Source organism: Haemaphysalis longicornis, unplaced genomic scaffold (assembly GCF_048455015.1).
Source record: "Haemaphysalis longicornis isolate Haplotype H1 unplaced genomic scaffold, Haemaphysalis longicornis Haplotype H1 scaffold_245, whole genome shotgun sequence".
NCBI lineage: Eukaryota > Metazoa > Arthropoda > Arachnida > Ixodida > Ixodidae > Haemaphysalis > Haemaphysalis longicornis.
Window position 1 is genome coordinate 1 of NW_027526311.1, and position 27,893 is coordinate 27,893.

The 27,893-nt window shown below is 46.9% G+C and overlaps 1 protein-coding gene and 1 long non-coding RNA gene across 2 annotated transcripts; both read right to left on the reverse strand.

Moving 5' to 3' along the window:
* Positions 1–3,822: 3,822 nt before the first annotated feature.
* On the reverse strand, positions 3,823–10,021 carry LOC144172596 (uncharacterized). Its single transcript, XR_013323057.1, has 3 exons — positions 9,866–10,021; positions 5,809–5,966; positions 3,823–4,274 (listed from the first exon to the last, which is right to left on the reverse strand). It is a non-coding gene; the product is annotated as an uncharacterized LOC144172596 (long non-coding RNA).
* A 250-nt stretch (positions 10,022–10,271) lies between these two features.
* Positions 10,272–11,276, reverse strand: LOC144172600 (uncharacterized). Its single transcript, XM_077701253.1, has 2 exons — positions 10,431–11,276; positions 10,272–10,309 (listed from the first exon to the last, which is right to left on the reverse strand). The coding sequence occupies exons 1-2, from the start codon at positions 11,050–11,052 to the stop codon at positions 10,272–10,274; spliced, it is 660 nt and encodes a 219-aa protein (XP_077557379.1). The 5' UTR covers positions 11,053–11,276.
* Positions 11,277–27,893: the final 16,617 nt, after the last annotated feature.

The following is a 27,893-nucleotide window of genomic DNA, read 5'->3' on the forward strand; positions in this document are numbered from 1 at the left end:
TTTCCAAAACGCTTCACAAGAAGCCTGCTCATATCTTCACCTTAATGAAGCGGCTCGTACCCACAGAGAGGGGGGATTTGCCATGGCTTGTAAGCGGCAGCTAGTTTGTTAGGTACGTTGTTGTATCACCTTGCATGCCCTGCCGACTACGCCGGAGGCACCTCGAAGTAAACCGCATTCGCCGTGCCCCGAACAACACTGAATTTTTATTAGTCCGTGATGAGTATATACAATGCTTGTGCCAGCTGACGTCACAAGGCGCTTGCCTAGCGCCATCTAGATTACATAAACACAACTGTTCAATACAACATTTCCCCCCCTCAAAAAGAGTCACTAACAAGTAAACAACTGGAACTTCTAAGCACTTAATGTTACTGATAGTCTTTAAACCACGATGGTGGTCTTCTTTGCCTTGTCGACCGCCTCAGTTCTGGAACGTCCCTTTCAACTGGTGTCGGAACAGATGGCTGTACCGGTTGTTCCTGGTTTTCCTGCTGAGGCTCGCCAAGCGGTGTTACTGGTTCCGGCGAAGAGGTTCTTGCAACTGGAGGTGGTGTAACTGGTCGAGGGCAGGGTACCACCCGATTCCGATTCCAGGTGCGGCCATCGTCAAGCTTGTAGGTGTCTTGGCCGCATTGGTCAACAATGGTGAACGGGCTTGAGTAGCTTAAAGCGCCCTTAGGCACGTGACCTGGCAACCTTACTCGAACCAGTTGACCTGCTGCTAGCGGAGAAGGCTTCGCAGCTCGTCGACGATCAGTGTAGGTCTTACTTGCTTGTTGCTTCTGTGCTACTCTGCTGCGGACGGATTTCATCGCAGCCTGAGGGTCTTCGAAAAACTGTTTGCCTGGCGCTCCCACAAGATCAAGTTTTGTTCTGGGATGACGGCCATGAAGAAGGACGGAAGGCTTTACTCCTGTGGTGGCATGCGGCGTGAAACGGTAGACTCCCAGGTACTCGGTGATAGCTTCCTTCAAAGGCCGACGTTCTCGTGTGCAGACTTGAATGTACTCTTTGAGTACCCGATTGAACCTTTCCACCTGGCCGTTAGCCTGCGGGTGGTAGACTGCTGAATGCGCATGGGTGATGCCGCGTTCCTTGAGATAACTGTCGAACTCGGAGGCTGTAAACTGAGGACCATGGTCTGTCACGATCTCGTCTGGATATCCTTCCCTGCTGAAGATGCTTCGCAGAAAGGAGATGACTGTTGCAGCAGTCACTTTCGCCGAAAAAGAAACCTCCGGCCACTTGCTGAAGGAATCGATGGCCGTGATGGCAAAGCGACAATCTGCAGGCACATTGGAAAAAGGGCCCACAATATCGATCCCTAGCTTCTGCCATGGTGCGGATGGGAATGCAACTGGCTGCAGAGGTGGAGTCGACGGTTTTGCAGACTTGTCAACTGATTGGCATACCCCGCAAGATGCAATCAATTGCTCTACTTGCTTGCACAGAGCAGGCCACCAGTATTGTTCACGCAGTCGTTGCTTTGTCCTTGTTATTCCTGGATGGGACTCGTGGGCTGCGTCAAGAAGCCGCGATACGAGGGACGAAGGTACGACGAACTTGTCTCCTCGCAGCAGGAGGTCTCCAACGACTGAGAGCTCAGTCCGTACCCGGTAGAACGGAATTGCCTCGGCAGGCAACATCTTCACTGCAGGCCATGTCGAAGTCGCCCAATTTTTGACCTGTTGAAGCAGCGGGTCCTGCATGGTTAGAGTGACAAACTCCGCATGAGTAACGCATGTTGAGACCACACAAACGCTCTCCCCGCTCTCGTCCTCCACAGAACCCGGGAGGGGCATCCTTGAAAGAGCATCAGCCACCGTATTCTTATCGCCCTTCTGGAATTCAATCGTAAAGTTGTATGCCAGGAGCCTGGCATGCCACCTTGCAATTCGGAATGGACGACGACCTACTCCCTTTGTACTCAGGAGTGACCAGAGCCTGGTGGTCCGTACGTAGTGTGAATGGGCGACCCCAAAGGTATACTCTCCAATGTTCACAAGCCCACAAGCAAGCAAGGGCTTCTAGTTCCCCAACGGAGTACTTTTGTTCCTGTGGTGTAAGCCTGCGAGAAGCAAAAGCAATTGTTGCAAGGTCATCGCCTCTTTTCTGTTGCAACACTGCTCCTAAACCAATGGATGAGGCATCCGTAGTGACAATAATGTCACCTGCAGGATCGAATAGCTGTAAACATCCTGCGGCCAAGGAACTTCTTAGCTGCTCAAAACAAGCTTGTCTCGCATCATTCCAAGTGAATGTGGCATTCTTCCGTAGCAACTCGCGAAGAGGCTCGACAAGCACTGCATAATCAGGCACAAACTTTGCGTAATAGCCTACCATGCCCAAAAATGAGCGCAGGGTACTGCTATCTCTTGGTGCTGGCGCAGCCTTGATAGCGTCGATGTTTCTTTGCAAGGGGCGTATCCCGTTGGAACTGATCCTGTGACCAAGGAAGTCTATTTCTTGTACATTGAAAATGCATTTGTCATTCAGCTTCAGTCCCGACTTTGAAATCAAATGCAAAACGTGTTTCACATTCTTGAAGTGTTCCTCTTGCGTGCTTCCATACACAATGACATCGTCGATGTAGCAAAAAGTGTTTTTGCAGTTCTGCAAAATAGTGACCATCATTTTCTGGAAAGCTGACGGTGCCGATGCAAGGCCGAAACAGACGCGTTTGAATCTGTACAGTCCACTATCGGTTATGAAGGTAGTCAATCCCCTGCTTTCAGGGCTCAGCAGTACTTGGTGGTATGCGGCTGCTAAATCAATCTTGGAAAAGTACCTTGCACCGTGCAGTTTGTGCAGTAGTTCTTCCGTGTGCGGCAGTGGAAATTTGTCAACAACAACCGCTTTGTTCTGTTCGCGCAGATCGACACAAATCCTTATCTTGCCGTTTTTCTTTTTAACTGCTACGATTGGTGATATCCATTCAGACGCATCAACCTTTTCTATGACATCATCTTGCTCAAGGCGCTGCAGCTCTTCGCGTACCGGATCTCGCACCGAAAATGGCAATCGTCGTAACTTAGCAGCGACAGGCGTGATCCCTTCTCTTATCTTGACCTTGTGAACAAACTTTGTTGCCAGTCCCAACTTCCCATCGAACAAATGCGAAAATTGGCAAAACAGTTCAGGATCAAGGCCTTGTGGCGCTTGCGCGATGTGAGTGCATTGCAATGACATACCGTCGATATGTAGGCGCAGTGCTTCAATGGCATCGATGCCGAGGATGTCGGTACCTCCCTTGACGACATAGACGAGTATCTCGGCATGCCGACCCTGGAAGATGAGTGGCGCCGTGAAACAGCCCTCTGTGCTTTTTCTGCGGCGAGAAAAATCGTAAAGCGACGCTGATGTTGGCTGCATAGGAGGGCATTTCACCCTTGAATACGTGGTGGTCGACAGACTCGAGACCGCAGAGCCCGTGTCTACGAGAAAACTTATGGGTACATCGAGCACGACGACTTCTGTGTGTATTCCTGCATTGCTCTGCCGGGCGAGAAGCAACACGTTGAGGTCGGCGGCTGTACTGCAGGTATCGACTTCTCGGACAGCGAGGGCCCGCTCGTCTGGCATGACGCTCCTACAGACACGCTGAAAATGTCCTCGTTTGCCGCATTTACTGCATGTTTTATCACGCGCCTTGCATGACTTGGAATCTGCGAAATGCCGTGAAGACCCGCAACGAAACCCAGACAACACAAACACATCCTGAGCACATCCCGAGGACGTTCTATTGAGGACATCATGATGTCCTCAGTATGTCCTTTTCTGATACTCAATTGGTACTGAAAAGGTCCTATTGTCCGGCCTCAGCACATCCTCAGAACATCTTCAAGATGCAGCCAAGGATGATTACAGTACATTCGCAGGACTACTGTACGACGTCAGGACATTTTGAGGACTACTTTCTAGTCATGCTTTTTTTGCTAGGTGTTATGCACAGGGTGTTCGAGAAAGGAGGGGCCTGGGCTTGATACTGCCATCCCCGAGGTATTTGTGCAATTGACTCTTTGCCAAGGTATGTCACTTTGTGTACCCCTGGAATCTCCACTGGGTACAGCCTTTACGTGTAGCATTAATCTAAAACCAGTACTGCCCAAGCCTCCTCGTGATGACACAAGTATGCAAAATATGCTGGTGATGGTGATTTATTGCACAAGTAAATGCATCGTAGTGCAATGTGAGGCGACACATGCTGTGAATCGTCACCGGAGTCCACTGGAGAGCCTAGTAGTCACTGGAGTCCAACTGCCCCAACGACCCTAGAAAAATGATACAAGCAGAACAAATTAGCAAAGCATATACACAAGAATTTTCTCTGAACTGGACCCCACCATTTTGTAATTAATGATGATCCAGCTTCTGGGCATTTCTTGGGGACTACGGGGCGAGCAGACGATAGCGCAATCACACCCTGTTGCGCTGTGGCGTCCTTGGTTATCAGACATCCCAGCGGCTTTGAAACTCGGTGTCACTTATTCGGTATGTCAACAGCGTGAACTTTAACAGTGCTTAAGGGGAACGTTTAAAGCGACGGGGAGCAGCCAGCTTTGCCCATTAATTCCGTTCTGAACCCGCTAAGGCGGCAAGCGTGCACCCTACGTGTGCTGTCGTGATGGGGGTTGCCTGTGAGGATATGTTTTGCTGTGCCAGCAGGACGAATGCCCAACGTTTTATCACCAATTGACGTTTACTTTCTTCATTGTGGGCAGGTTTCCGTCATTGATTTAACTTGGCAATGCACAGCAGCCACCCGTCCGGGCGTCATTACGCCGTTGTTCGCTGAACAAACTATCGGCGTAAGCGCAAAGTGCTCACACAAGAAACGTGTTAAGTGCACCACGACAAAAGAAGTGTCTGCATGTGTGGAGTCTATTCACTTCACAAATTTCCTGCATCCCTCGAGAGCCGCCGTGAATGGGTCGTCGTGCTGAATTGGAAAGTGTTCGAACCTAGCAAATTTGTGAGAGAAGGTACGGTCCTACGCTGCTTTGTAAGCACTGTTTATTTACTGTCATGCTAAATCCTTATCGCATGTGTCTGTGCTCTGGAGGTATTCTCTGTTCATTTCATCCACGGGAAAGTGGTAAAAATCAACCCTACACCTTTGCTGCAGCTAGGGTACGCGAAAACGGCGAGCTGAAACCGAAATAGGAGTGTCGCGGTGGCGAAGCATGCCCGGTCGTTTCGGTAAATCGCTAAAACGCAAAACCTCTTTAAACGTGCAATAAGTGTTTAGCATGAGGGTGAATAAACAGTGCTCCCAAAGTAGAGTACGACGGTATTTACTCTCACAAATTTGCTACTTTTGAAGTCCTTCCGCTTCAGCACAACGACCCATTCGCGGCGGGACTCGAGGGGTGCAGGAAATTTGTGCAGCAAATAGACTCCCCACACGCCGACACTTTCTTTGCTGTGGTGCAATTCACACGTTTCTTGTATGAGCACTTTGCGCTTACGCGGATTGTTGGTGCAGCCAACAATGGCATAATGACGCTCAGACGGATAGCTTCTGTACATTTCCAAGTAAAGGCAATGACTGCAACCTGCCCTGAATGAAGAAAAAATAAATATCAATTGGTGATAAAAGGTCGGGTGTACGACCTGCTGGTGCGGCAAAATGTAGCCTCACAGCCAACCCCCATCAGGAGAAAGCGCGCGTAGGGGGGCACGCTAGCTTAGTGGGTTGAGAACGTAATTAATGGGCAAAGCTGATAGCTGGCCAACGCTTCAAACGTCCCCCTTTAGGCACTGTTAAAATTCACGCTGCTAACATACCGAATAAGTGACACTTACCGATTTTCCATGCTGCTGGGATGTCTGATAACCACGCACGGTACGGCCCAACAGTGTGTGTGACTGCGGCGTCGTCTGTTGGCCCCGCAGTCCCCAAGAAATGCTCGCCAGGTGGTGCATCGGTCGCCAGAAAATGGCCAACCCGGCAAAATTCTTGTCTATAAAAAATGAGAGCATTGCAACTTCGTTGCATTATTACAGACTTTGACAACCTGACTAAAATGCTAAAAAATTTGCTCACCCAGCTGCACGGCTATATTTTCAAAGTTCTAAAGGGGAAGTATTGCCGTTCATGGTGCAGTGCCTTCCAAGGTGTGCTGAATGAGTAGTAGCCATTATTTAATTACCTTTACCCAATTAGCTTAGAATGCAGAATGCATAGACCACGCTCCAAATGTTTCTCTAAAATTTTAAGCTATTTTCTTCCCAAGGTATTGACAGTGCCCTTTCCCTCACACCATCCTCCATGCCAATTAGATCTATCAACATACTCGCAATTCACAGGTGGGCTAAATTTAACCCTGTAATGCCCAACCAATGAAAACAATAGATAAAAATTCTAATGCTTTGTTGCATTGTAGTTTGTCACTGAAACAATGAAAAACTGCAAAGAAAAAAAAATTTTCCCCCAGGGTTACAAAATAACATAGGGTATCATAAAGGCATAAAGAGTAAGCATATGTATACCTACATAGATATTGTAGGTATATAATGTAGCGTATACCAATTTACACGTAGGTATATGTATACCTACATATAAAGTTGGTATATAATGTATCATACACCCGGTAAAAAAGTATCATACAACCATTGAATGTAGGTGCAGACCCACCGGGAGCGCTTACGACGGAGAAATCCATCTTGAAAACTGAATTTGGGACTCAATGGGGCGAGTTATCGAGTTACAGATTCTTGAAAAACGCTTAGGAGGTATCAGAAGTGATACTAGTGGGCATTTCTTGGCGGTCGAAAGGCCCAGGTGCGAGTAGAAAATTCTGGAAGGTGGCGTATCTTATATGATACGTTGGGCATTACAGGGTTAAATTTAAGTGGATCGCTATTCCTGAACCTGTTAAGCAAAAAGTCGATACTGACCGTGAAGTGTATTACAATAACATTTTAGAAGCTTCAGGTAGCATGAAAACACATTGAAAACCGGTAGCATGAAAACCCATCACTGAGCAGGCAGCAGCTGTTCCTTGCAACAACTCCAAGAACCACAATTCCGGGACCCATCAATTTCTTAAACTGTGGGTCCTGATAGGGAGCAACAAGTGGTCCAGAATCATGTGCAATGGACAAACAAGGGCACCTTGTAGGCTTTTGAGGTTTTTCAGATTTATATCCTTCTCCGCCAACCTACAGCACAGTTGCACTAGGGGATACTGGGGCTTACGCACCACCCTCTTTAGTGTTGACATGGTTCTCAAATGGAAACGCACTCCATGCGTCCAAGGGGCCCAAATGCTCAACATCAGATGCCAAATTGCACAATCCATGCACACTGTGCGTGACATTGTGCTCACCATAGGCAGCAGCAAAGCCCTTAACAAAATACCTCAAAAGTCTATTTGCATACAGCACATCGCATGCCGGCGTACAAGATGTTGTAAGGATTAGGATAACCACATAGAAAGTGAGAAAGTTCTGGTACAAGTTTTCAGGTAATGCTGTGGAAAGGACTACAGGCCCTTCGTACAGCAAACAAAGCGTAGTTCAGCAGCTTTCGAGTGATCCAGTTCTGGAAGACTTCGTAGCCTCCTATTGAAGTCACACGGAACAAATTCGGCTAATTCAAAGTTTCCTTCTGAAACCTTATTGGCTACAAGTGTCCACAGGTGTTGTCGTGGCTCCCGAAACCACAGAGCAAGTAGTTTGCGCATAACACCAAGACAAACATGTTGCATGTAATCAAGGGGAACGTTCGCAATAAGGCCTATAGGTATACCCGCGTGCTGTTCTTCCTGTGCCTTGTCACGAAAGCTCTGATATGTGCGTAACTCCTGTCTCATATCTGGGTAACACACCCTGTTCTCATGTTTGCCTTTCACAATGCACTTTGAGCAGCAGAAGAAGTCTGGATGGCCTTTTGTGCACAAAACAAATGCTTTAGCAGGAGCATCACATACTAATGCATGCAGCATCATAAAAAGGGGTTTGTGATCTAACAGTTATGCCATCACCAAACAACACTTTCATTTCATCAACAAAACCTGACAGCGAATCATTCGCGTCACTGGGCTTGCTACGGCCGAAGAAGCACTCACATCAAATAGCTCCTTCTCAACATTGTTCACATGGCCAAGAGTCACCCAAAAGGTAGTTCTCGTGCTTTTACATATTTCTAGGCCGTCTATATTGAAGGAAAGGCTGAGTTCTGCAGGGAGCTCTGGGCAATCCTGAAGTATTTTGCACAGTTCTGCTTTTACACAGAAGTGCTGGTACAGTTGAAAGCTTTATTACAGTAAACACGGAAGCGAATGCCGCTCAATACATGCAGAGCGCTCTGGTGAGAGGATGGCGTGCTCTCACAGTTTGCGCGATTGGCGGATGCACTCCCTGAAACGCCTTATCGCATGCCTGCCTGCTGCATCAGTTAGTCACGGAGGATGACATTTTTTTATCACCCAATTAGGAAGCGAAAAGAAAACGTTTTAATCCATTCGCGCCGTTTCGCGCTTGATAAAAAGCCCTTCATCGGCACATCTATTCTCTTGAATCATGCCCTGGTATCTAACGTAGCTACTGCAGCAGCGCAATCAACCGTTGCCAGGGGGTGGATCCGCCAAATGCACGAGCTGCGACAGTTCGCCATCCCATCACTAGACCTCTATGCATGTACTGAGCGACACACGCTCCCGTGTTTACTGTACAGGGTGTTGCGACGATAATTGGAACACTTTAAAAAATTTTCCTGAGGTAACCACCGCTCTGTTCGCACTGAAACTTGCCACGAAGGTCGCATTTTGTGGTCTATTTTGTTTTATACCGGGAACAACGACGGTACTTACCTTGGTATTCTGAAAATAAATAAAAACAATTTTAGCCTACAGCAAACTGGCGGCTGATTTGGACGTGCGAGCCAGCGCAAGTTGATGTTGGAACGACGGAACCACCGGGGGCATGCAGAGCGAAACGCACGTTTGGGATTCAAGGTAGGAAGGAGCCAAATGGAGCAGCAGACGATCAGAAAATGCAACTAGGAATGAACTAGCAGACGATCAGAAAACCCTGTTTTCGGGCTCGCACGTCCAAATCAGCGCCATTTTTTTACAGGTGAAAATCGTTTTTATTTATTTTCAGGATAAACAGGTAAGTACCGTCGTTGTTCACGGTGTCAAACAAAATAGACCACAAAATGCGACCTTCGTGTGAAGTTCGAGAGCGAACCGAGTGACGGTTCGCTCAAGAAAATTTTTTAAAGTGTTCCAATTATCGTTGCAACACCCGGTATAAAGCTTTCAATTGTACTTTCCCCCTGAACGTTGCGAAGTACCATTGGACCTTGGTGTGTGCAGCAGGGCTCTTCCAGACGATGCCAGTGATGAAAAACACGTGTGGCTGTGCAACACACCAAGCAATGATGTAACTGCGGCAAGGGTCGATTTAGAGTTTACCGCCCTCTCCTGCAGTTTGTGCCGAAACGCCAGCGTGGTGTCTCCATCGTCTTCGTTAACAAAACTGTGGTCTGACAACTCGTGATCTCCGCTGGACAGGGGCCACGCAACGCGTCTCTCGATGTGGCGGCGGTTTATTACAGACACAGCAGTATGTCACGAACTTTGCTGCTGGTGGTTGCTCGGACTGGGATTACGCCTACACCTCGAGCGGGTGCTAGCATCTAATTAAGTTGCTTCTAAACAAAGCCCACGTTGTTGCGATGTCGACGGCTTGGTCTCAAAGTCGATTTGCGCGCTGCCAACTAACGCGTAAAATGCATCGACGTGGCGCTTCCGTTCCCGCCTGAGCTGCCGCTCGCTGCTTTCTGACATTTGGAATCCAGTAAAATTATACAGAGAGCTCACGTTTGTTATTTGCACCCACGACAGGTACTTACCTCCGTGCGTGGCGGCCATCTTTCTGAAGCCGACTGGCTCGTCTTCAACTTTCTACTTGGCTTGACTAGAATAAGTACTTGCGCATGGTGGCCAGCAACAAAATAGAAGTGCTGAAAAATTGTTTCACACAGAACGCATGCACGTACTGAACATTTTCTCTTATGCATCATTTTTAATTTTAAAATTTGCAGAAGACGTTTGTATTCTTCTGAATGTTGAAAAGTTACCCAGCCAGTAAATTAGAAGCGCTATTTTTTTACCTTTATTACCAACAAACAATGTGGACGAGAACGCTAATCACTATCTGTGTGAAATACCTGCGCGTGAAAACTATATTAGCGAGCGTTCCCATTGTCTTCTAGTGACCAAAATTAGCACATCCTGAGAAAGTCCTCAAATAAACGTTTATAGGACACCAAGAGCACTGACGTACTGAGGATCTCCTGAGGACATAGCAAAATGAGTGAGGACGTTTGGACCTTTTGAGGACGTCCTGAGGACCTTGTGTGTTGTCTGGGAAGCAAGACTTGTGCTGCTCCGGCAGCGGTAATCGTGATTCTGTACGACATGGCGTCTGACGTTTTTCCACCTTTTGGATGCTCGCAGCCGATGACTGCAGCTCAAGTGAGTATTTCGTAGCTTCTTCGATATTGTTTGCAATAGCCAGCGCACGTTCGAGCGTCAGTGAAGTGCCCTCTAGAAGTAGGCGTTCCCGAAGAACATGGTTGCACGTTTTCGCTACAAGTTGGTCACGAATAAAATCGTCAACTTGCTCACCGAAGGCGCAACTCGATGACAGCTCGCGCAACGCCGTGACGAACGCTGCGGCGGTCTCCCCGGGCAGTTGTGTGCGTTGTCCGAACCGATGCCGCTCCACGACGACGTTCGTTTTGGCCGTGAAATAGGCGTCCAATGCAGCCACCGCAGCCTCGTACTCGTCGCTGGTGCTGCTTTCTTCCTTTTCCGCTGCAGGCGGCGTCGACGGCTTCTGCTCCGGTAATGCGTAGTAAACGCGTTGTCCTTCCACACCCAGACAGTGAAGCAACAAAGCTTTCCGGCGCGCAGGAGTGTGGGCGTCACTCCCCGATGCTAGGAGATAATTCTTGAAAACGCGATGCCACTGCGTCCAAGGAATTGCCGGTTTCCCCGGCGTCGGCAGGAATTCGGGCGGTTGGTGCAGGCTCATAGCTCCCCGCGTTCGGTTACTTCACCACTCGTCGCCAACTGTTGTATCGCCTTGCATGCCCTGCCGACTACGCCGGAGGCACCTCGAAGTAAACCGCATTCGCCGTGCCCCGAACAACACTGAATTTTTATTAGTCCGTGATGAGTATATACAATGCTTGTGCCAGCTGACGTCACAAGGCGCTTGCCTAGCGCCATCTAGATTACATAAACACAACTGTTCAATACAACATACGTAAATGGGAAATATGGGAGTAATAATAATAACAACCAGATTTACTTCGTAAGGACAAGGGAGACGAGATAAAATGATATATCTCTGTTTCATTTCGTTCACTTTGGTTCACGGTATTTGTTTATTTGCATACCCTAAGGACCAGGGAGGGCATTACATAGGGGGGGATTAGGAAGATATTCAACAAGTGCACAATACATTAAATGTTCCGTGGCATCATTATATAAAGCTTAAATGTAAACGCACAGGAAAACTGCACACAACAGAAGTAATGAGGAAAAAAGCATGCATATAAACTGTGCAGAAGAACAGGTACGTTAATAACAATACAATATGCTCCAGGTAACAAAGTGTAGGCACAAATAACACACCCAAAAATAATCAAGTAATTCAAATCAGCAACACCACCGCATAACTACATTATTCAATTCGAATTTCTAAGAACACTTCTAATGCTTTAAGAAAGGATGAAGACTTTGTTAGAGTTGCGATATCACCTGGCAAGAAATTCCAGTCAGTTATCGACAGGGCTAAGGGCGAGTTTTGGTATTTTTTTGTTCTCGGGAAGATGGGATTAACTTTGTTAGGGTGATCAACACGGGCTGAAATGTATAGACGGTGCCCCCAGTCTGACCCGACCTGGGGGGAATCAGCCAGTCGCTTTTTCCTGTCCTCCTCTCCATTCTTTTGCTTTCCTATTGTCCTTCCTAACCCTGTCCTATCATCTCTTTTCTTCATTTCTCCATTTTCCCCAGGCGGCGAGGGTTAACCCTGTGCGAAGGCTTCAACCTAGATCCTGAGCATAGGGTTATAGTGGCAACGTACAGTTAGCGTGCGCTGCAAAGCCACGTTCCCTTGTTGGGCTCCGTGGTGGGTGACTGGCCTTGCCACCGAATTCATTCCATAGTTTATGGCTTCCTTCTCCATTCCACCCAAACGAACTGATCGGCCTCCGAAACGAGGCCGCACCGAAGAACTTTTCAAACCAATTTCTAACCTCGCCTTCAACAACCCTGACAACTTCCCACGCTTCCTAATGATGCAGTCAGCTGATAAAGCAACTCCCGTTACCAGCAAATCTGTATTTTTGGTTGCAAAATTCATTGAAGGTTTGATAGGAAAAAACTATGAAACGAAAAAGCTCAGTTCTGGAGACCTGATGATCGAAGTCAAGAGTAGAGAGCAGTCCAACACTCTTTTGAAGCAAACAAAGCTAGCCGACCTTGAGATCACAGTAACTCCCCACCGTACCCTTAACAGCTGCCAGGGTGTCATCTCCGAATCAGAACTGATCAACGAAACACTTCGACCTGCTCGAAGGTTTGCGCGAGCAGGGGGTAACCGCTGTGCGACGCATCACCATTAGACGGGACGGAAACGAAATTAAGACGAAGCACATAATACTGACCTTTGATCGATGCAATTTGCCAGAGTACGTAAACGCAGGGTTTCTGCGCTGTAAGACCAGAGTATACATACCAAACCCGCGACGTTGTTTCATCTGCCAGAGGTATGGGCACGGCAGCAATTCGTGCCGAGGAAAACAAACGTGTGCAAAGTGCTCTGAGCAGGGCCATTGTGTTGACGACTGCAAAAGCACACAATAAAGTGCAGCAACTGTGGAGGACCCCATGGAGCATACTCTCGCTCTTGCCAGGAGTTTAAGAAAGAAAAAGAAATCATCAACCTAAAAGTGACGCAAAATCTTTCATTTCCAGAAGCCCGTAAGCGTTATGCTCTGCTTCCTTCAGGGAGCTACGCCAGCGCTGCCCGCCGGGGGGTGGGGCGGCGTCTGGTTTCTGCGGCCACTCAGTATAGTGAAACTGACTTGGTGGCACACCCACCCCTCGAGGCGCTGCCCCTGCCAGGCCAAACAACTCGTGCATCGCCAGCAGTGCCCGCAGGTGTTGCACCTGACCAGAATTGCTCTGGGAGTGGCGTTGCTGTCGCTCCTCGACAGACCCCGACCGCCGAAACTGCGGTTGCAATGGATGTGGGTAGAGGAGGCGCCTCTTCTGCAGCCATGTCCAACACATCAAAAAAGGTGATGGCTGAATCTTCTGCCATCCCATCAAACGCGTTGCGGGATGGGCGCCGTAAAACCTCCCTCCTGTCAATGCCCCAAAACCCGGACGAGGACATGGATGTCACGCCATCCCGGCCTGCATCGCAGTCATCTAAAGACCAGCGCGGTAGTTTTGGCCGCGGCAAAAAATCACAAGCTCCCCGAGTCACTGGCCCTGATTCGGGCTCAGTGACATAGGGATCTCCATCTAAACAAAACCTATGCTCAGCACCTTTCTTCTAACCTTTTATGGCAGTTCAAAGCATTATCCAATGGAACTGTAGGGGATTAATTAGAAACCTCGATGATGTCTACGAAATCCATAATAAGTACCATCCAAATATCCTATGCCTACAAGAAACACACTTAAAACCTACACAAACCAACTTTCTCAAACAGTACTCGGTATTCAGGAGAGACAGGGACTGCTACACTCACTCCTCTGGTGGTGTAGCGATTGTCTTGCAAAAGTCTGTCCCCTGCTCACCTCTTCAGTTGCTCACTGCCCTCGAAGCTGTGGCAGTCCGAGCAATCCTCTTTAATAGGTTAATAACAGTTTGCTCTTTATACGTTCCCCCGGATTACCGTCTATTGAGCTCAGAATTCGAGTCCCTCATAGATGAGCTCCCGGAACCCTTCTTATTGGTAGGCGACTTTAATGCTCACAGTGAACTCTGGGGGTATCAACGGACAGATGCCCGGGGCCGCTTGCTAGAAAAGTTTTTATTTTCTTCCGGAGCTTGTCTACTCAATAAAAAACAGCCGACATACTACAACACTACACACAACACATACTCACACATAGACCTGGCAATCGGCTCTTCTGTCCTCTTTCCATCTGTTGAATGGGGAGTTGACAATAATCCTTATGGGAGCGACCACTTCCCAGTCATCCTGAAAAGCATTGACAAAATCCCTAACAGCTTCAACTCCTATAAAAGGTTTAGGGAATCTGCTGCAGATTGGCTGAAATTTAAACAACTATCTCAGCTTTCATACACATCTTTAAGCCATTTGGGCATTGATGAAGCCTGTGAACTGATTACGGCCCATATACTTCATGCCGCTGAGTGCTCAATTCCACAAACATCTGGTGCCACACCTAACGCTAGGAGGCCGGGGTGGAATGACAAGTGTCGGCATGCACGGAAGGCGCAAAATAAGGCATGGGGTGTCCTCCGCAGGTATCCCACTTCTGAAAACCTAATTTCCTTCAAACGCGCGAAAGCACAAGGAAGGCGCATTCGCCAGCAAGCCAAAGGGAGAGCTGGCGCTCTTTTGTGACTTCTATGAATTCATACACAGATACAGGCAAAGTATGGAATAGAATTAAAAAGCTTAATGGACAAAAAACACACAGCCTACCCTTGGTTAGCAGTGCGGGCGACACCCTGGAGGACCAGGCCAACGCACTTGCAAAACACTTTCAATATAATTCGAGTTCTACTCACTACACGAATACTTTTTACGACACAAATCATCCATGGAGAAAAAACCGATTAGAGATAACAGAACATCCGATGAACCACACAACTCGGATTTTTCTTCAACAGAGCTTTTGGTTGCCCTAGGAACATGTAAGGCTTCAGCACCAGGGGCAGATAGGATATCATATGCAATGATACAACATCTACACACAGAAACTCTCCAAACACTTTTGCACTTTTTCAATAAAATTTGGGCGGCAGGATACTTTCCGAGAGCTTGGAGAGAAGCTGTTGTAGTTGCCGTACTGAAAGAAGGGAAAGATGCCTCACTACCTGCCAGTTACCGACCAATAGCTTTAACAAGTTGCTTGGGAAAGCTTTTTGAAAAAATGGTAAATAAGAGGCTAATGTATTTTCTTGAATATAACGGCATCCTGGACAGTTGTCAGGCGGGTTTTCGATCAAGTCGAAGCACAACTGACCAGCTGGTAGCCTTCGAGTCATATGTCAGAGATGCTTTCATCCACAAACAGCACTGTCTTTCTGTTTTCTTTGACATAGAAAAAGCATATGACACAGCTTGGCGCCACGGCATACTGCTTGATCTCAAGGCTTTCGGTGTGTCTGGGCGTATGTTAAACACTACTGAAAGTTATTTGTCACAGCGAATGTTTAGGGTAAGAATAGGGACAGTTGTATCCAGAACGTACATACAAGAAAATGGTGTTCCCCAAGGTGGAGTATTAAGCTGTACTCTATTTGTAGTTAAAATGAATTCGCTTGGAAAATCCTTGCCACCCACAATCTCCTACTCACTGTATGTTGATGATGTTCATATTAGCTTTAGGTCTTCCAACCTGTCCGTCTGTGAAAGGCAAATACAGTTAGGTGTAAACAGGCTCCGGAAATGGACAGAGGAAAATGGTTTTAAACTGAATCCTCAGAAAAGTACATGTGTTTTATTCACAACACAGCGTTGAATCCATCCGGAACCTTACATTATGCTGAACGGAGGACGGATTCCCGTCAAAAAAGAACACAAGTTTTTAGGTGTTATACTTGAGGAAAAGCTAACATTCATACGGCACATAAAAACACTCAAACAGAAATGCCTAAACACCATAAACATTTTAAAAGTTTTGTCGCATCAGTCTTACGGTGCTGATAAAGATTGCCTTTTACGCCTCTTTATCAGTTTAGTTAGGTCCCGTATAGACTACGGAAGCGTAACATACGGGTCTGCATCTAAAACTGCCCTAAAAATGTTGGACCCACTGCTACATTTGTACCTTCGCCTTGCCTCGGGAGCCTTCAGGACAAGTCCAATTCAAAGTTTCTATGTAGAATGTGACCACTGGTGCCTAGAGCACCAGCGTGCTTATACAGCACTGCTCTATGGTACTAGGACAATGTCTGTGAATAATCACCCGTGCAGTTCATTTCTGAATGACGTCTCATCTGCCCATTTGTATTTAGCGCGCCCTTCGATCCTTGCCCCTTTATCCTTACGTATCAAAGGCCTTGCAGAGGAAATAGGGGTGTCTTTCGATGAGGGCATGAAGACTTCCATCGCCGACGAAGTCCCGCCTTGGGAAATGTCAACGATTCGTTGCGACACATCCTTTAAACGCATTGATAAGCACCGTGCACCTCGTGAGCTGATCTTCCAGCATTTTTTACAACTACAACACACATATCCATACACCTCATTTTACACGGATGCCTCGAAGTGTGCTTCCACTGTGTCGTGTGCTGCACATGGCCCGGATTTCGCCAGCACGAGGACCTTGAACAAAAATACCAGTATCTTTACAGCAGAAGCTTATGGTATTTTAATCACAGTGGAGCACATTACACAGAACAAAATACAAGAATCAGTTATCTACACAGACTCCTTAAGTGTCGTTACGGCACTAGGTTCCTTTAAACCTATAAAAAATGTTGTCCTCAATCACTTTTTTAAACCTCTCGTGACTGCTCATAAATTACAACTAAAAATACTTGTTTGCTGGATCCCTGGACACAGTGGCATTCTGGGCAATGAAATTGCCGACCAGAACGCCACTTTGGCGGCCCTCCATAGTGGTGTTGACGTCGCGGAAATCCCTTACCTCGATCTGAAGCCAGTGATCCGAAGGGGAATCCGTAAACGCTGGCAGGACACGTGGGACACACACACAGAAAACAAGCTCCACTCAATAAAACCCCACCTAGGAAGATACACAACAGAAAAACAAAACAGATTCATTGAAGTATCGATTTGCAGACTACGCATCGGCCACACTTACGCTACGCACGCATATCTTTTAAATGGCACACCCCCACTGGTTTGTGATAAGTGTGGGGACCGGCTCTCCGTCCTCCATGTGTTAATTGAGTGCGCATCCTGCAATGAGGCCAGAAAACGGCATTTCCCTAAAATCTATACTTTCAACATTCCGCTACACCCGTCACTGTTCTTAGGAGATGAACCTATGTTCACAAACAAGTCCCTTTTAAGTTATCTTGCAGATGTCAAGTTTTTAAAGCTCATTTCGTACAGTGCGTGACCTCAGAGCCTACAAGCATTGAGCAAAGCCTTCATGTTTTCATTGTTCACACGAGGGGCCCGCTGCCGTAGCGTGCTCTTCGGCTCGAGCTACAGTCGCGTTCCATTCACAATCCCTTTCATCCGCCATTATGAACATCTCCATTTTTTAGTCTACGGGCCCTCTACACCCATATATACAGTATTTTAGGATATATTATACTCATTTCATACATATTTTAAGCTCAAACCTGACTATTAACGGACCACTTAACATAGTTTTGGCGCTCTTTGGTCCTAGTTACCCTTGCGCCAATAAACACAAACATACATACATACAATACACGGGCTGAAATGTGTGATGGCGAGAGGATATGATTGCGCGCGAACGGGAAGTTGCTGTGGAACAGTGAGTGGAAAAATGATAGCGTTGCAAGTTTACGGCGCGTGGCAAGGGAGGGCAGATAAAGCGAATTTAGTGAGGCAGTTACGCTTTCATAACGCGAGTATGACGATGTTGCACAAGCTACACCGTGTGCAGTAATTATGATAGCAGAATATTTGTTAGGGATAATTAGCTGTGGCAAATTTAGGTTGCTATCAAGCGCACCGCTTTGTTTTGAATTGATTCAACGAGGTAAGTTAAATTTTCAGTGTGAGGAATGCTTATGATTGAAGCATATTCCAGCGATGGTCTTACCAGGGAAATGTATGAATGGAGTCTGGTTTCTTTGTTAGCGAGGTATAGTCGCCTTTTGAGGATGCCAAGTTTTTTTTATTGCTTTAGTAGTGATATGTTCTATGTGATTGATCCAGTTTAGATTGGCTGTGAAAAACACCCCAAGATATTTAAAGGATTCCACTGATTGAATTCGAGTATCATTTATGGTGTATGTGTTATGTGCGGGGATTAAAGCAGAATTAAATTCCAAGTGCTTAGTTTTCCCCACATTAATTTCCATCTGCCACGTGTTGCACCACTCAGTCAACCTATCAAGGTCAGATTGTAAAATGGTATTGTCGGCAGGGCTAGTTATTTCTTTGTAAATTACGCAGTCGTCTGCGAATAGCCGAATTTGCGAACTTGTTTTGCGTGCTATGTCATTAATGTATATTAAAAACAAAAGAGGACTTAAAACCGAGCCTTGTGGAACACCGGATAAAACGCTAGGTTAGAGACATAGCTGTTTTCAGATTGGAAGCGGTTAGTAAGAAATTCCAGGATCCATTGTGTTGTATTATTGTTAAGCTTGAGATTGCGAATTTTGAGTTTTAAACATTTGTAGGGGACTCTATTAAACGCATTAGACAAATAAAAAAAGATGGCATCGACACGAAGGGAAGAGTTCAGCGCAGAATGAAGGTCAGTAATTAGTTTGAAGAGTTGCGATTGACATGAGAAGTTTTGACGAAAACCGTGTTGGTTGTTTAGGAGCAAGTTATTTAAATTAAGATGAGCCATTATATTTGTGAAAAGGATATGTTAAGAAGTTTACAACATATGGACGTCAAAGAAATTGGTCTGTAGTTATTGGGCTCTGTATTATCACCAGATTTGAATATTGGAATTACGTAAGCAGGTTTCCAGTCCTCTGGCAGACAACCTGTATCTAAAGATTGTTGAAGTATTAACGCGAGCAAAAAGGCTAAGTGGCTGGTTAGTTTTAAAAGCTTAGCGCTAATACCATCAGGGCCGAGGCTGGTTTTAAGAGCTAAACGATCTACAGTCGAGTCTACTTATAACAATATTGAGGTGCCATTAAAATATCATTGTTATAACCGATTATTGTTATAAGCGGGTTATGCCGAAAATAACAAAGAAAACGTGACAAACAAGAGCATTTAATGAGGGGAACATGATAAACATGATATGACATGAACATGACAGGAACAGTAACAACAGGCAAGGAAAACGACGCTGGTAAGCACCAGACTTGGAACACGTGCAAAGGCGCTCCGGAGCTGGAGACATGGCGAAATTAGCGAAGAATAGGGGAGGTCGGCACAGTGCACACAGCGCTGCTGCTGCGGCGGCTTAGGCGCCCCGGTGCTTTTTCTACAGGCGGCGCACCCTCAGAATGGACTGCCCCACTGCCCGTAGAGGCGCCCATCCGGTCCTCCTCCCCCTCCTCAGCGTCGCCGCGGCAGGCGAAAGCAGCGGTGGCATGCGAGCCTCTTCGGCACGCCGTGTGCAAGGCCAAGTGCGCTATCACCTGGCCGCCGCGCGTATGCTCTCATGCCCTTTTGCATAATAGGCGGGGTTGGGGTGGCATTGTCGCAGCGTTTTTGCATTTTTATTTCGTTCAGGGTTGGTTCCATTGCCCACATTTAATTGTTCTAACCGATATTGCATCATGACAGCATTGTTATAAGCGGTTTATTTTGCCATAGAATACAATGAAAAGCTGACGGTGCCGCGGCTGTCCATTGTTATGTCCGATATATTGTTAAAACCGGTATTGTTATAAGTGGACTCGGCTGTATTGCACAAGCTACACCGTGTGCAGTAATTGTGATAGCAGAAAATTTATTAGGGATAATTAGCTGTGGCAAGTTTAGGTTGCTATCAAGCGGTCGCTCGATAGTGTGCACTTCGGAAAAGAAATGGTCAAGGTTTTCAGCGCAGCCGGCTAAGCTCAGGGTGCTGCCATCCTCTCCACAGAGTGCTGGCACTGAGTCACTTTTCTTAGGATTAACAGTGCTCCAGAACTTCTTATGGTCAATTTTGAACATGTTAGGTAGTGTGTCATTGTAATACTTATTTTTCGCTTCAAAAATTGCATCTTCTGTTTGTTTGGAAACGTTTTTATAGTTCTGCCAGTCATCTCAAGCGTTCATTCTCGACGCTTTAGTGTACGCTCTCTTTTTTATATTGAGCCATCTTTTAATGTCATGGGTGAACCATGGATCGTCCGCTCTTTCAGTTATTGTAATCACCGGTACATGGGTGAACCATGGATCGTCCGCTCTTTCAGTTATTGTAAGCACCGGTACACAAAGTCGTTCTATTTCATTTAATTTGTCGCGAAATAAGCACCAGTTTTGTTTAGTAGACTGATGAGGAAAGTTGGATATAAATTCATCCAAAAAAGACTAGCAATCTGTTAAGCTTATCTGTGTCTGCGCGTGCGTAGTTGAATATATGCTTTCGGACGTTTATTTTCTCGGCACGCGGAAGAGGCAGAGAGCAGTGAACTGCCCTATGATCACTTATTTTTTCCAAGATCTGAACTTTAGTGCTGTCGGAATGATTGGTTATTATGAGGTCTAAAATATTGTTGCCACGTGTTGGTTCCTGCACAATCTGTTGTAGACTATGATAATGGAGAAGGTGCTGAAAGCTAAGCTGTTGATGGCGATTAGGATGAACAGGGACAAATAAAGTGGACCAGTTGATTGAAGCATAGTTAAAGTTGCCGCCAAGTACTAGAAAACAATTGATGATGTTTAGAGTTTAATGGCGCAAGGCCGACTAAGGGCAAAGAGCGCCAAATAAAAGTGATTACATGAAAGTGAAATGAAGTAAAAGACCATCTTAGTAAAAATAAACAAAGTAAAACACAACGTAATGAAGATGACTGGTGTAAAGGGCCAGGTTGTCAACATGCATGATAAGAAATGAGGTGTAAAAATTTTACGTCGGTGAGAAACTCGAAAACGCGTTTGATTGGAAACAGGGCTTCGTCTCCTAAGAAGTATGACGGGTGTGGTGGAATATGTCGTGCGTGTAGTTGTGGGAAGTGTTTTCGTCGTGTAATGTCGAGTGCCTTACATTGTATGAGGATGTGGATCACGGATAGGGCCTCTCCGCACCTGCTGCACAGAGGTCTTGGAGATCCAGTGAGCAGGTGGGAGTGCGTTGCGTGCGTGTGCCCTATCCGTAATCTAGCCAAGGCGACTTCTATGTATCTGTTCCGTGTGTCGGAGGTGTACGGTCCCAAGTGAGGTTTTATTACGTGTAACTTGTTGTCTGTCTGTTCACTCCAGTGTATTTGCCATGTTTTGCGAAGTTGTTGCCTGATGTGTGGTTTCACGTCGGTGTAGGGTAATGTGGTTATGTCTACTATATTCAAGAGTGTAGCAGCAGCAGCCATTCGGTCCGCTGCTTCGTTCCCGGCTATACCACAGTGGCCAGGTACCCAGCAAAGAACCAGTTGAAATTTGCGTACATACACAGACATAATACCCTTGACTATTAATTTTATAACGTGATTTTTTGAAGACTTTGTTGACGACAACGCCCGCACAACACTGAGAGAATCTGTATATATAATGGATTGTGGGATGTGGCTTTGAAGGATATGATTAACAACCAGAAGTACACTATAAGCCTCTGCCGTAAAGATACTTGTATTACTGTTAAGAGTTCTAGTGACACTAAGGCCGGTCCCATGCGCCGCGTAGGACACCGAGGTGGAAGTTTTAGAGGCGTCCGTATAAAATTCAGAACATTGGTACTTCTGCTGCAGATACAAGAAGTGCTGCAGAACTGCACATGTGGGAGCTCGGTTTTTATCTGCCTGTGCGAAAGATGTGTCGCATGATACAGGGCGGAGATGCCATGGTGCTATAAAATCTGTTTGAGAACTTTGTATGGTGTCTAAAAAGGAGACAGAAAGCTCTGACGCTTCCTCTCTAACTCTGTAAGAGAAGGGCGCAGAGAACGATGGTCGATTTAAAAGGAGTTCACTCATGGATCTATCATAAAAAACTGATTTAAAAGGATGGTGAGGCATGGATGAAATTTTAAAAGCATAAAGGAGGTCTGTGTATGCTCGCTGACGTTGTAGGTTCCATTTGTTGCACTCGACATACAGGCTTTCAACTGGACTAGTCCGGAAGGCGCCACACGCCAAGCGGAGCCCCAGATGAAGCACAGGGTCCAGCATTTTCAGGGATGTTTTACTTGCTGACCCATAAACAACACTACCATAGTCCAATCGTGAACCTATCAAGCTGGTAAAAACACGTAAAAGAAGTTGTTTGTCAGCACCAAAAGAGATGTGCGACAGAACCTTAAGGATATTCATTGTTTTTAGGCATTTATGTTTTAGCTGTTTTACGTGTGAAATGAATCTAAGCTTTTCGTCAAAGGTTATGCCTAAAAACTTGTGTTCCTTTTTGACAGGAATCAAGACACCATTGAGTTGAATGTCAGGATCCGGCCGGATACCACGCCTCTTGGAAAACAAAACGCAAGTGCACTTTCCCGGATTAAATTTAAAACCGTTGCTATCTGCCCAGCCAGCTAGCTTGTTAACACCAAGCTGGACTTGGCGCTCGCAGACAGACAGGTTACAAGACTTAAAGGATAATTGCATGTCGTCTACATAGATTGAGCAGGAAATGGTTGGTGGCAGAGCCTTTCGAAGAGAGTTCATTTTTACAATAAACAAAGTGCAACTCAAAACTCCACCTTGCGGAACACCGTTTTCCTGCACATGAACCCTAGAAAGTGCAGTTCCAACTCGCACGCGAAACGTTCTTTCAGACAGGTAACTGGCAAGCGTGTTCATCATGTTACCCGACATGCCAAAGGACTTGAGGTCGCTTAGGATGCCATACCGCCACGCGGTATCGTACGCTTTTTCTAGATCAAAGAATACTGTCATACAGTACTGCTTATGGAGAAAAGCATCTTTTATATATGCCTCTAATGCAACGAGTTGATCGTTGGTAGATCGCCCCGCCCTGAAGCCCGCCTGGCAGCTCTCGAGAAGACCATTGTACTCTAAGAAGTACACAAGCCTCCTGTTTATCATCTTCTCGAAGAGCTTACACAGGCAGCTTGTCAGGGCAATGGGGCGGTAACTGGCAGGAGAGGAAGGGTCCTTCCCTTCCTTTAGGACAGCCACTACTGTGGCCTCCCTCCAAGAGCGTGGAATGTGCCCCGAAAGCCATATTTTATTGTATAGGTGTAAGAGTGTTTCAAGAGTGTCTGGGTGTAGGTGCTGTATCATGGTGTATGTAATGTTATCTGCGCCTGGAGCTGAAGGTTTGCACGTGCTCAGGGCAGCCCTCAACTCATAGAGAGTGAATTCAGAGTTGTAAGAAATTTTTGATTTGTCTTTGTCGTGTAAGGGCTTTTTTTCTGCAGATGTTTTGTGTTTCATGAAAGTGTTTGTGTAGTGTGCTGAACTAGACACGTGTTCGAAGTGTTGTGCAAGAGTGTTTGCCTGGTCTTCTAGTGTGTCCCCTGTTGTACTAACCAAGGGCAGGCTGTGTGTCTGTTGTCCTTTTAGTTTTCTGATTCGTGTCCAGACTTTGTGTGTGTCTGTGTATGAGTTAATAGATGTAAGGAAGGTGTGCCAACTCTCTCGTTTTGCCTCACGGCGCACACGTTTTCCTAACGCCTTGGCCCGTTTGAACAAAATAAGGTTGCCCGACGTGGGGTACCGTCGAAGGATACCCCACGCCTTGTTCTGGGCCTCTCGCGCCCGCCTACAGTCCTCATTCCACCACGGCCTCCGCTGGTTGCGCGGGGCACCAGAGGCGTGGGGAATGGATCTTTCGGCGGCGTCGAGGATGTGCGCCGTGAGGAGATGGGCAGCTTCTTCAACGTGTAGGTGTCCTATGGATGTGTGGTGTAGTTTGGATGTCTCTGTAAATGTATTCCAGTTAGCTCGTGCTTCATTGAACCTATTATGGGAAGATGAACTGCTTGGGCCTTTACCTATATATGTAAGTGAGGTGGGGAAGTGGTCACTGCCATATGGGTCAGTGCCCACACCCCACTCAAGACATGGTAAGAGAATTGCCGAACCAATAGCCAAGTCAAGATTTGAGTATCTATTGTGTCCTATGTTATGATATGTGGGCTGTTTATTATTGAAAAGGCATGCTCCAGAGGATGTAAGAAACCTCTCTATCAGGCGACCCCGGGCATCCGTACGAGAAGAGCCCCAAAGAGAATTGTGAGCATTAAAGTCGCCTGTTAGAATGTACGGCTCCGGCAGCTGGTCGACCAGCGCCTCAAAGTCAGAGCTCGAAAGTGCAAGATCAGGAGGGATGTAAATGGAGCATACCGTTATCAGCCTATTAAATATTATTGTGCGGATGGCTACAGCCTCAAGGATAGTGTTCAAGGTGACAGGGTGGCATGCTAAGGATTTGCGGGCGATTATGGCCACACCGCCAGAAGAGTGGGTGCAGCCATCCCTGTCTTTCCTGTACACCAGGTAACTATTCAAGACATTTGTGTTTTTGGAATTCAGATGTGTTTCCTGGACACACATTAAACTTGGCTGGTTGGCATGCAGAATCTCATGCACGTCGTCAAGATTATTCAGAAGGCCTCTGCAGTTCCATTGAACTATGTTTTCTCTTCCCATTATTATGTGTTCAGAGCTACTGGAGTGTGATTATTTATGTAGGGTCTTTCGGGGCTTTCTGGCCTTCTCTACTGACCTGGACGTCGCAGCCCGTTCCTTCCGCTGCGATGAAAGCCGGAAGGGCTCGACGTCCATGTCGTCATCTGAAGGCAAGGGGGTCCTCAGCGGACTAGGCCCCCTTGACGTGGTACCCTTTCGGGCATTCTTTGCCTGCGCAGCCAGTGCCGAAGGCGTGGGAAGCACGACAGGTGGCACAGGCAGTGAGGCAGAGGAGGGGGTCGCTGCGACTGCCTCCGTCTCCATCTCCGTGCCCTTGCGTGTGCTTTGGGCCGGTGGGGAGGATGCAGTGGATGCAGCGGCATCCCCAACAGACGTTGCAACCACAGCCGCTGCTGGGTGAGCGAGCGGTGCAGAGGCTGGTTGGGCTGCCTGGGGCAACCCTGGGGGGGGGGGGCGGGGGCGGGACCAAGTCCGACTCGCGGTACTGGGTCCCCGCCGAAACCAGACGCCGCTCCGCCCCCCGGCGAGCTGCGTCGGCGTACCTGCCCAGAGGGAAGGAGGCGAACCTCTTTCGCGCCTCGGGGAAGGTGATGTGCTCGTTTACTTTCAAGGCAATAATCTGTTTCTCCTGTTTAAACTTCTCACAACTTCTGGAATAGGCAGCATGCGATCCCTGGCAGTTCGGACAGGTGAAGTGCTCAGATTCACAGTTATCGGTTGGATGATCTTGTGCACATTTGGCGCACGTCAGTTTCCCACGACAAGAGTTCGTGCCGTGGCCAAACCGCTGACACTTATAGCAGCGGCGTGGATTAGGCACGTAGGGTCGGACCGGACATCTAACGAAGCCTGCGTTGACCGACTCAGGAAGCGTTGAGCGGTCAAACGTCAAGATGATGTGTTTGGTAGGAATGATTTGATCGTTTCGGCGTATGGTTATTCGCCTCACTGCCGTCACGCCCTGATCATGGAGGCCCTCGAGCAGATTGGCTTCAGTTTCACTTATAAGATCTGAATCAGAGATCACGCCTTGGCAGCTATTAAGGCTGCGATGAGGTGTGATCTTGATGTCAACATTGACCATGTGCGTTTGTGAAAGGAGGTTTGCGGACTGCTGTTTGTTGTCTACCTCAATCAAAAGTTCTCCCGTTTTCAGTTTCTTAGCCTTGTACGACTTTCCAACAAGGCTTTCAAGATACTTGGAGATTAGAAAGACGGACTGGGAAGTGATTGGTTTTGTTTTGTCAACAGATTCCATAATCAGAAAGCGCGAGAAATTATCGGGCTTTGGGAGCGAGATTGGTTGCAACGCAGGAAAAGGTACTTCGGTGCGGCCCCTTTTCGGGGGCCGATCACGTTTGGGGGGGGGTTTGGAAAATGCCATATGATACATTGGAAAGCAGGGAGACGGGGGTACTTTCTTCTTTGACCTTACCCTGTTAGCCAAAGAGGTCCCGGAGCTCCCTGCCTGGTCAACAGACAGGGAGCCCATCCGCCGGAGCTTGACCTGGGCTCCGACGGCCACCGTTCGTGGTTTCTAACCCTCCACCTATAAACACATTGCCACGGTTGGATCCAGCGTATGTTTGGGGGCTCGGGGTCCGCGGTATCGCCAGTACCGTCACCAAGATTGCTCAAGGTGCCCCGTGCGGGGACTAGAAAACAATTAGGAAACTTCAGAAAAATGAAATCAATGGCTTCTTGAAGATGCTCAACGAAATCCTGCCCCCTATCAGGAGGTCGATAGCAGGCACCAATTATGCAATGAATGTGATCGAAATATGATGAAACCCAGACAATTTCATGGAGGGAATCTAAAGGAAGTAGGGATGGCTGATAGAATTCTTTCATGGCAATAATTACGCCGCCACCTCCAAAACCCATTCTATCTTCACGAAACAGAAGAACGATTATGGAAACGAAAGTTCGCTGTTTGTTACGCCCTCGGTCAACCACGCTTCTGTACCTACGACTATGTCAGCTGAGCACGTGTGCACGAGGGTGTTTATTGCATGAAGTTTTTTATAAACGCTGCGAAAATAAATAAAAGCAGTGAAACTGATTTGGACAAGTTAGGCGTGTGGTGACGTGTTTTATAGGGTTATTGAGGATGGTTTTGTTTTTTTGTTGACAACATGACAACGCAATCATTTGCCGAGTCGTAACAGAATGCGGAATCATGCATCTAAAGCTTGGTAAAACGCACCATAAATTTTTCATCGCCTTTGCGTTGAGCCTTAGCGTAGTCGCGTAACTTCTTTCTGGCAAGTTGAACTTTTGGCGAGAAAATCTTCCTCAAGCCAGACCTTGGGCTTCTGGAGGTCTTTCAAATTTGGGGCGCTAGACAGAGCTTCTAATTTTGATTTGAAGTTCATAAAATTCACTATGATAGGGCGATCAAAGTCAGGTCAGGGTTTTCCTAATCTATGAGCACGTTCAATGTCACCAGCCTCAATTTGCAGGTTTTGAGAATAATTTTTTTACTATTCTTTCGGACTCTACATACCCTTCGTGATCTTCTTCTGGAAGGCCTTTGATTATAAGGTTATTTCGCCTCATTCGATTGTTCATATCATCCACGACGTCAACAAGACCTTCGTTCGTCTTGCAAACATTTTCCTTTACTTCCTGAATAGTGTCGAGGACAGTTTCAATGTTTCCTGTCAGGTCTGATACTTTGTGCACGGTCTTTTCTGAGCTTGTGAGGCGGGACTCGATGCTTGTGATCTTCTGTTTAATTTCAGTTAAACTGGACGTGGTTTCACCATGACACATGGTGGCAGATCATTCGCCAATCTCCTCGTTGCATTCTGAACTCATGATAAACCAGCTCTCAAAAGCAAACAAAAAAATATTGATGAAAAAACACCCACAAAACAACCCGAACAGTAACACCAAAAGTGAAATCCGATTGGGCAAATGAATTTGGCTCATTTTGATCCATGCCACAGCAGGGTCTGCCTCATTTTCCATACGAAGTAAGATCTGCGTACACGTTTGCAGGGCATTGTCTCAACTATTTTCTTGCCACATTTTTGGGAAAGTTGCCAGAGTTTTCTTGGAACTGCAGTTTTATCTGACTTAGTTTTGGTTTGTGGATTAGGGTCATTTCGAAAAAAGTCACCTTATTTGGTGGTCAACAAGGGATTTAAAAATTGAGAAACTCTATGCCGCGACCGAGAGAAGACGCAGTGAAACATCCCCCTCGCGAGGGGCACGATCAAATGCAGAGCATTTCCGGCGGCGCACGACGTTAA

Coding starts and splice junctions, on each gene's coding strand:
- LOC144172600 (XM_077701253.1), bottom strand. CDS start 11,052: ATGAGCCTGCACCAACCGCCCGAATTCCTGCCGACGCCGGGGAAACCG. Junction 10,310..10,430: donor AAAACGTCAGACGCCATGTC/GTACAGAATCAC, acceptor CTATGTCCTCAG/GAGATCCTCAGTACGTCAGT.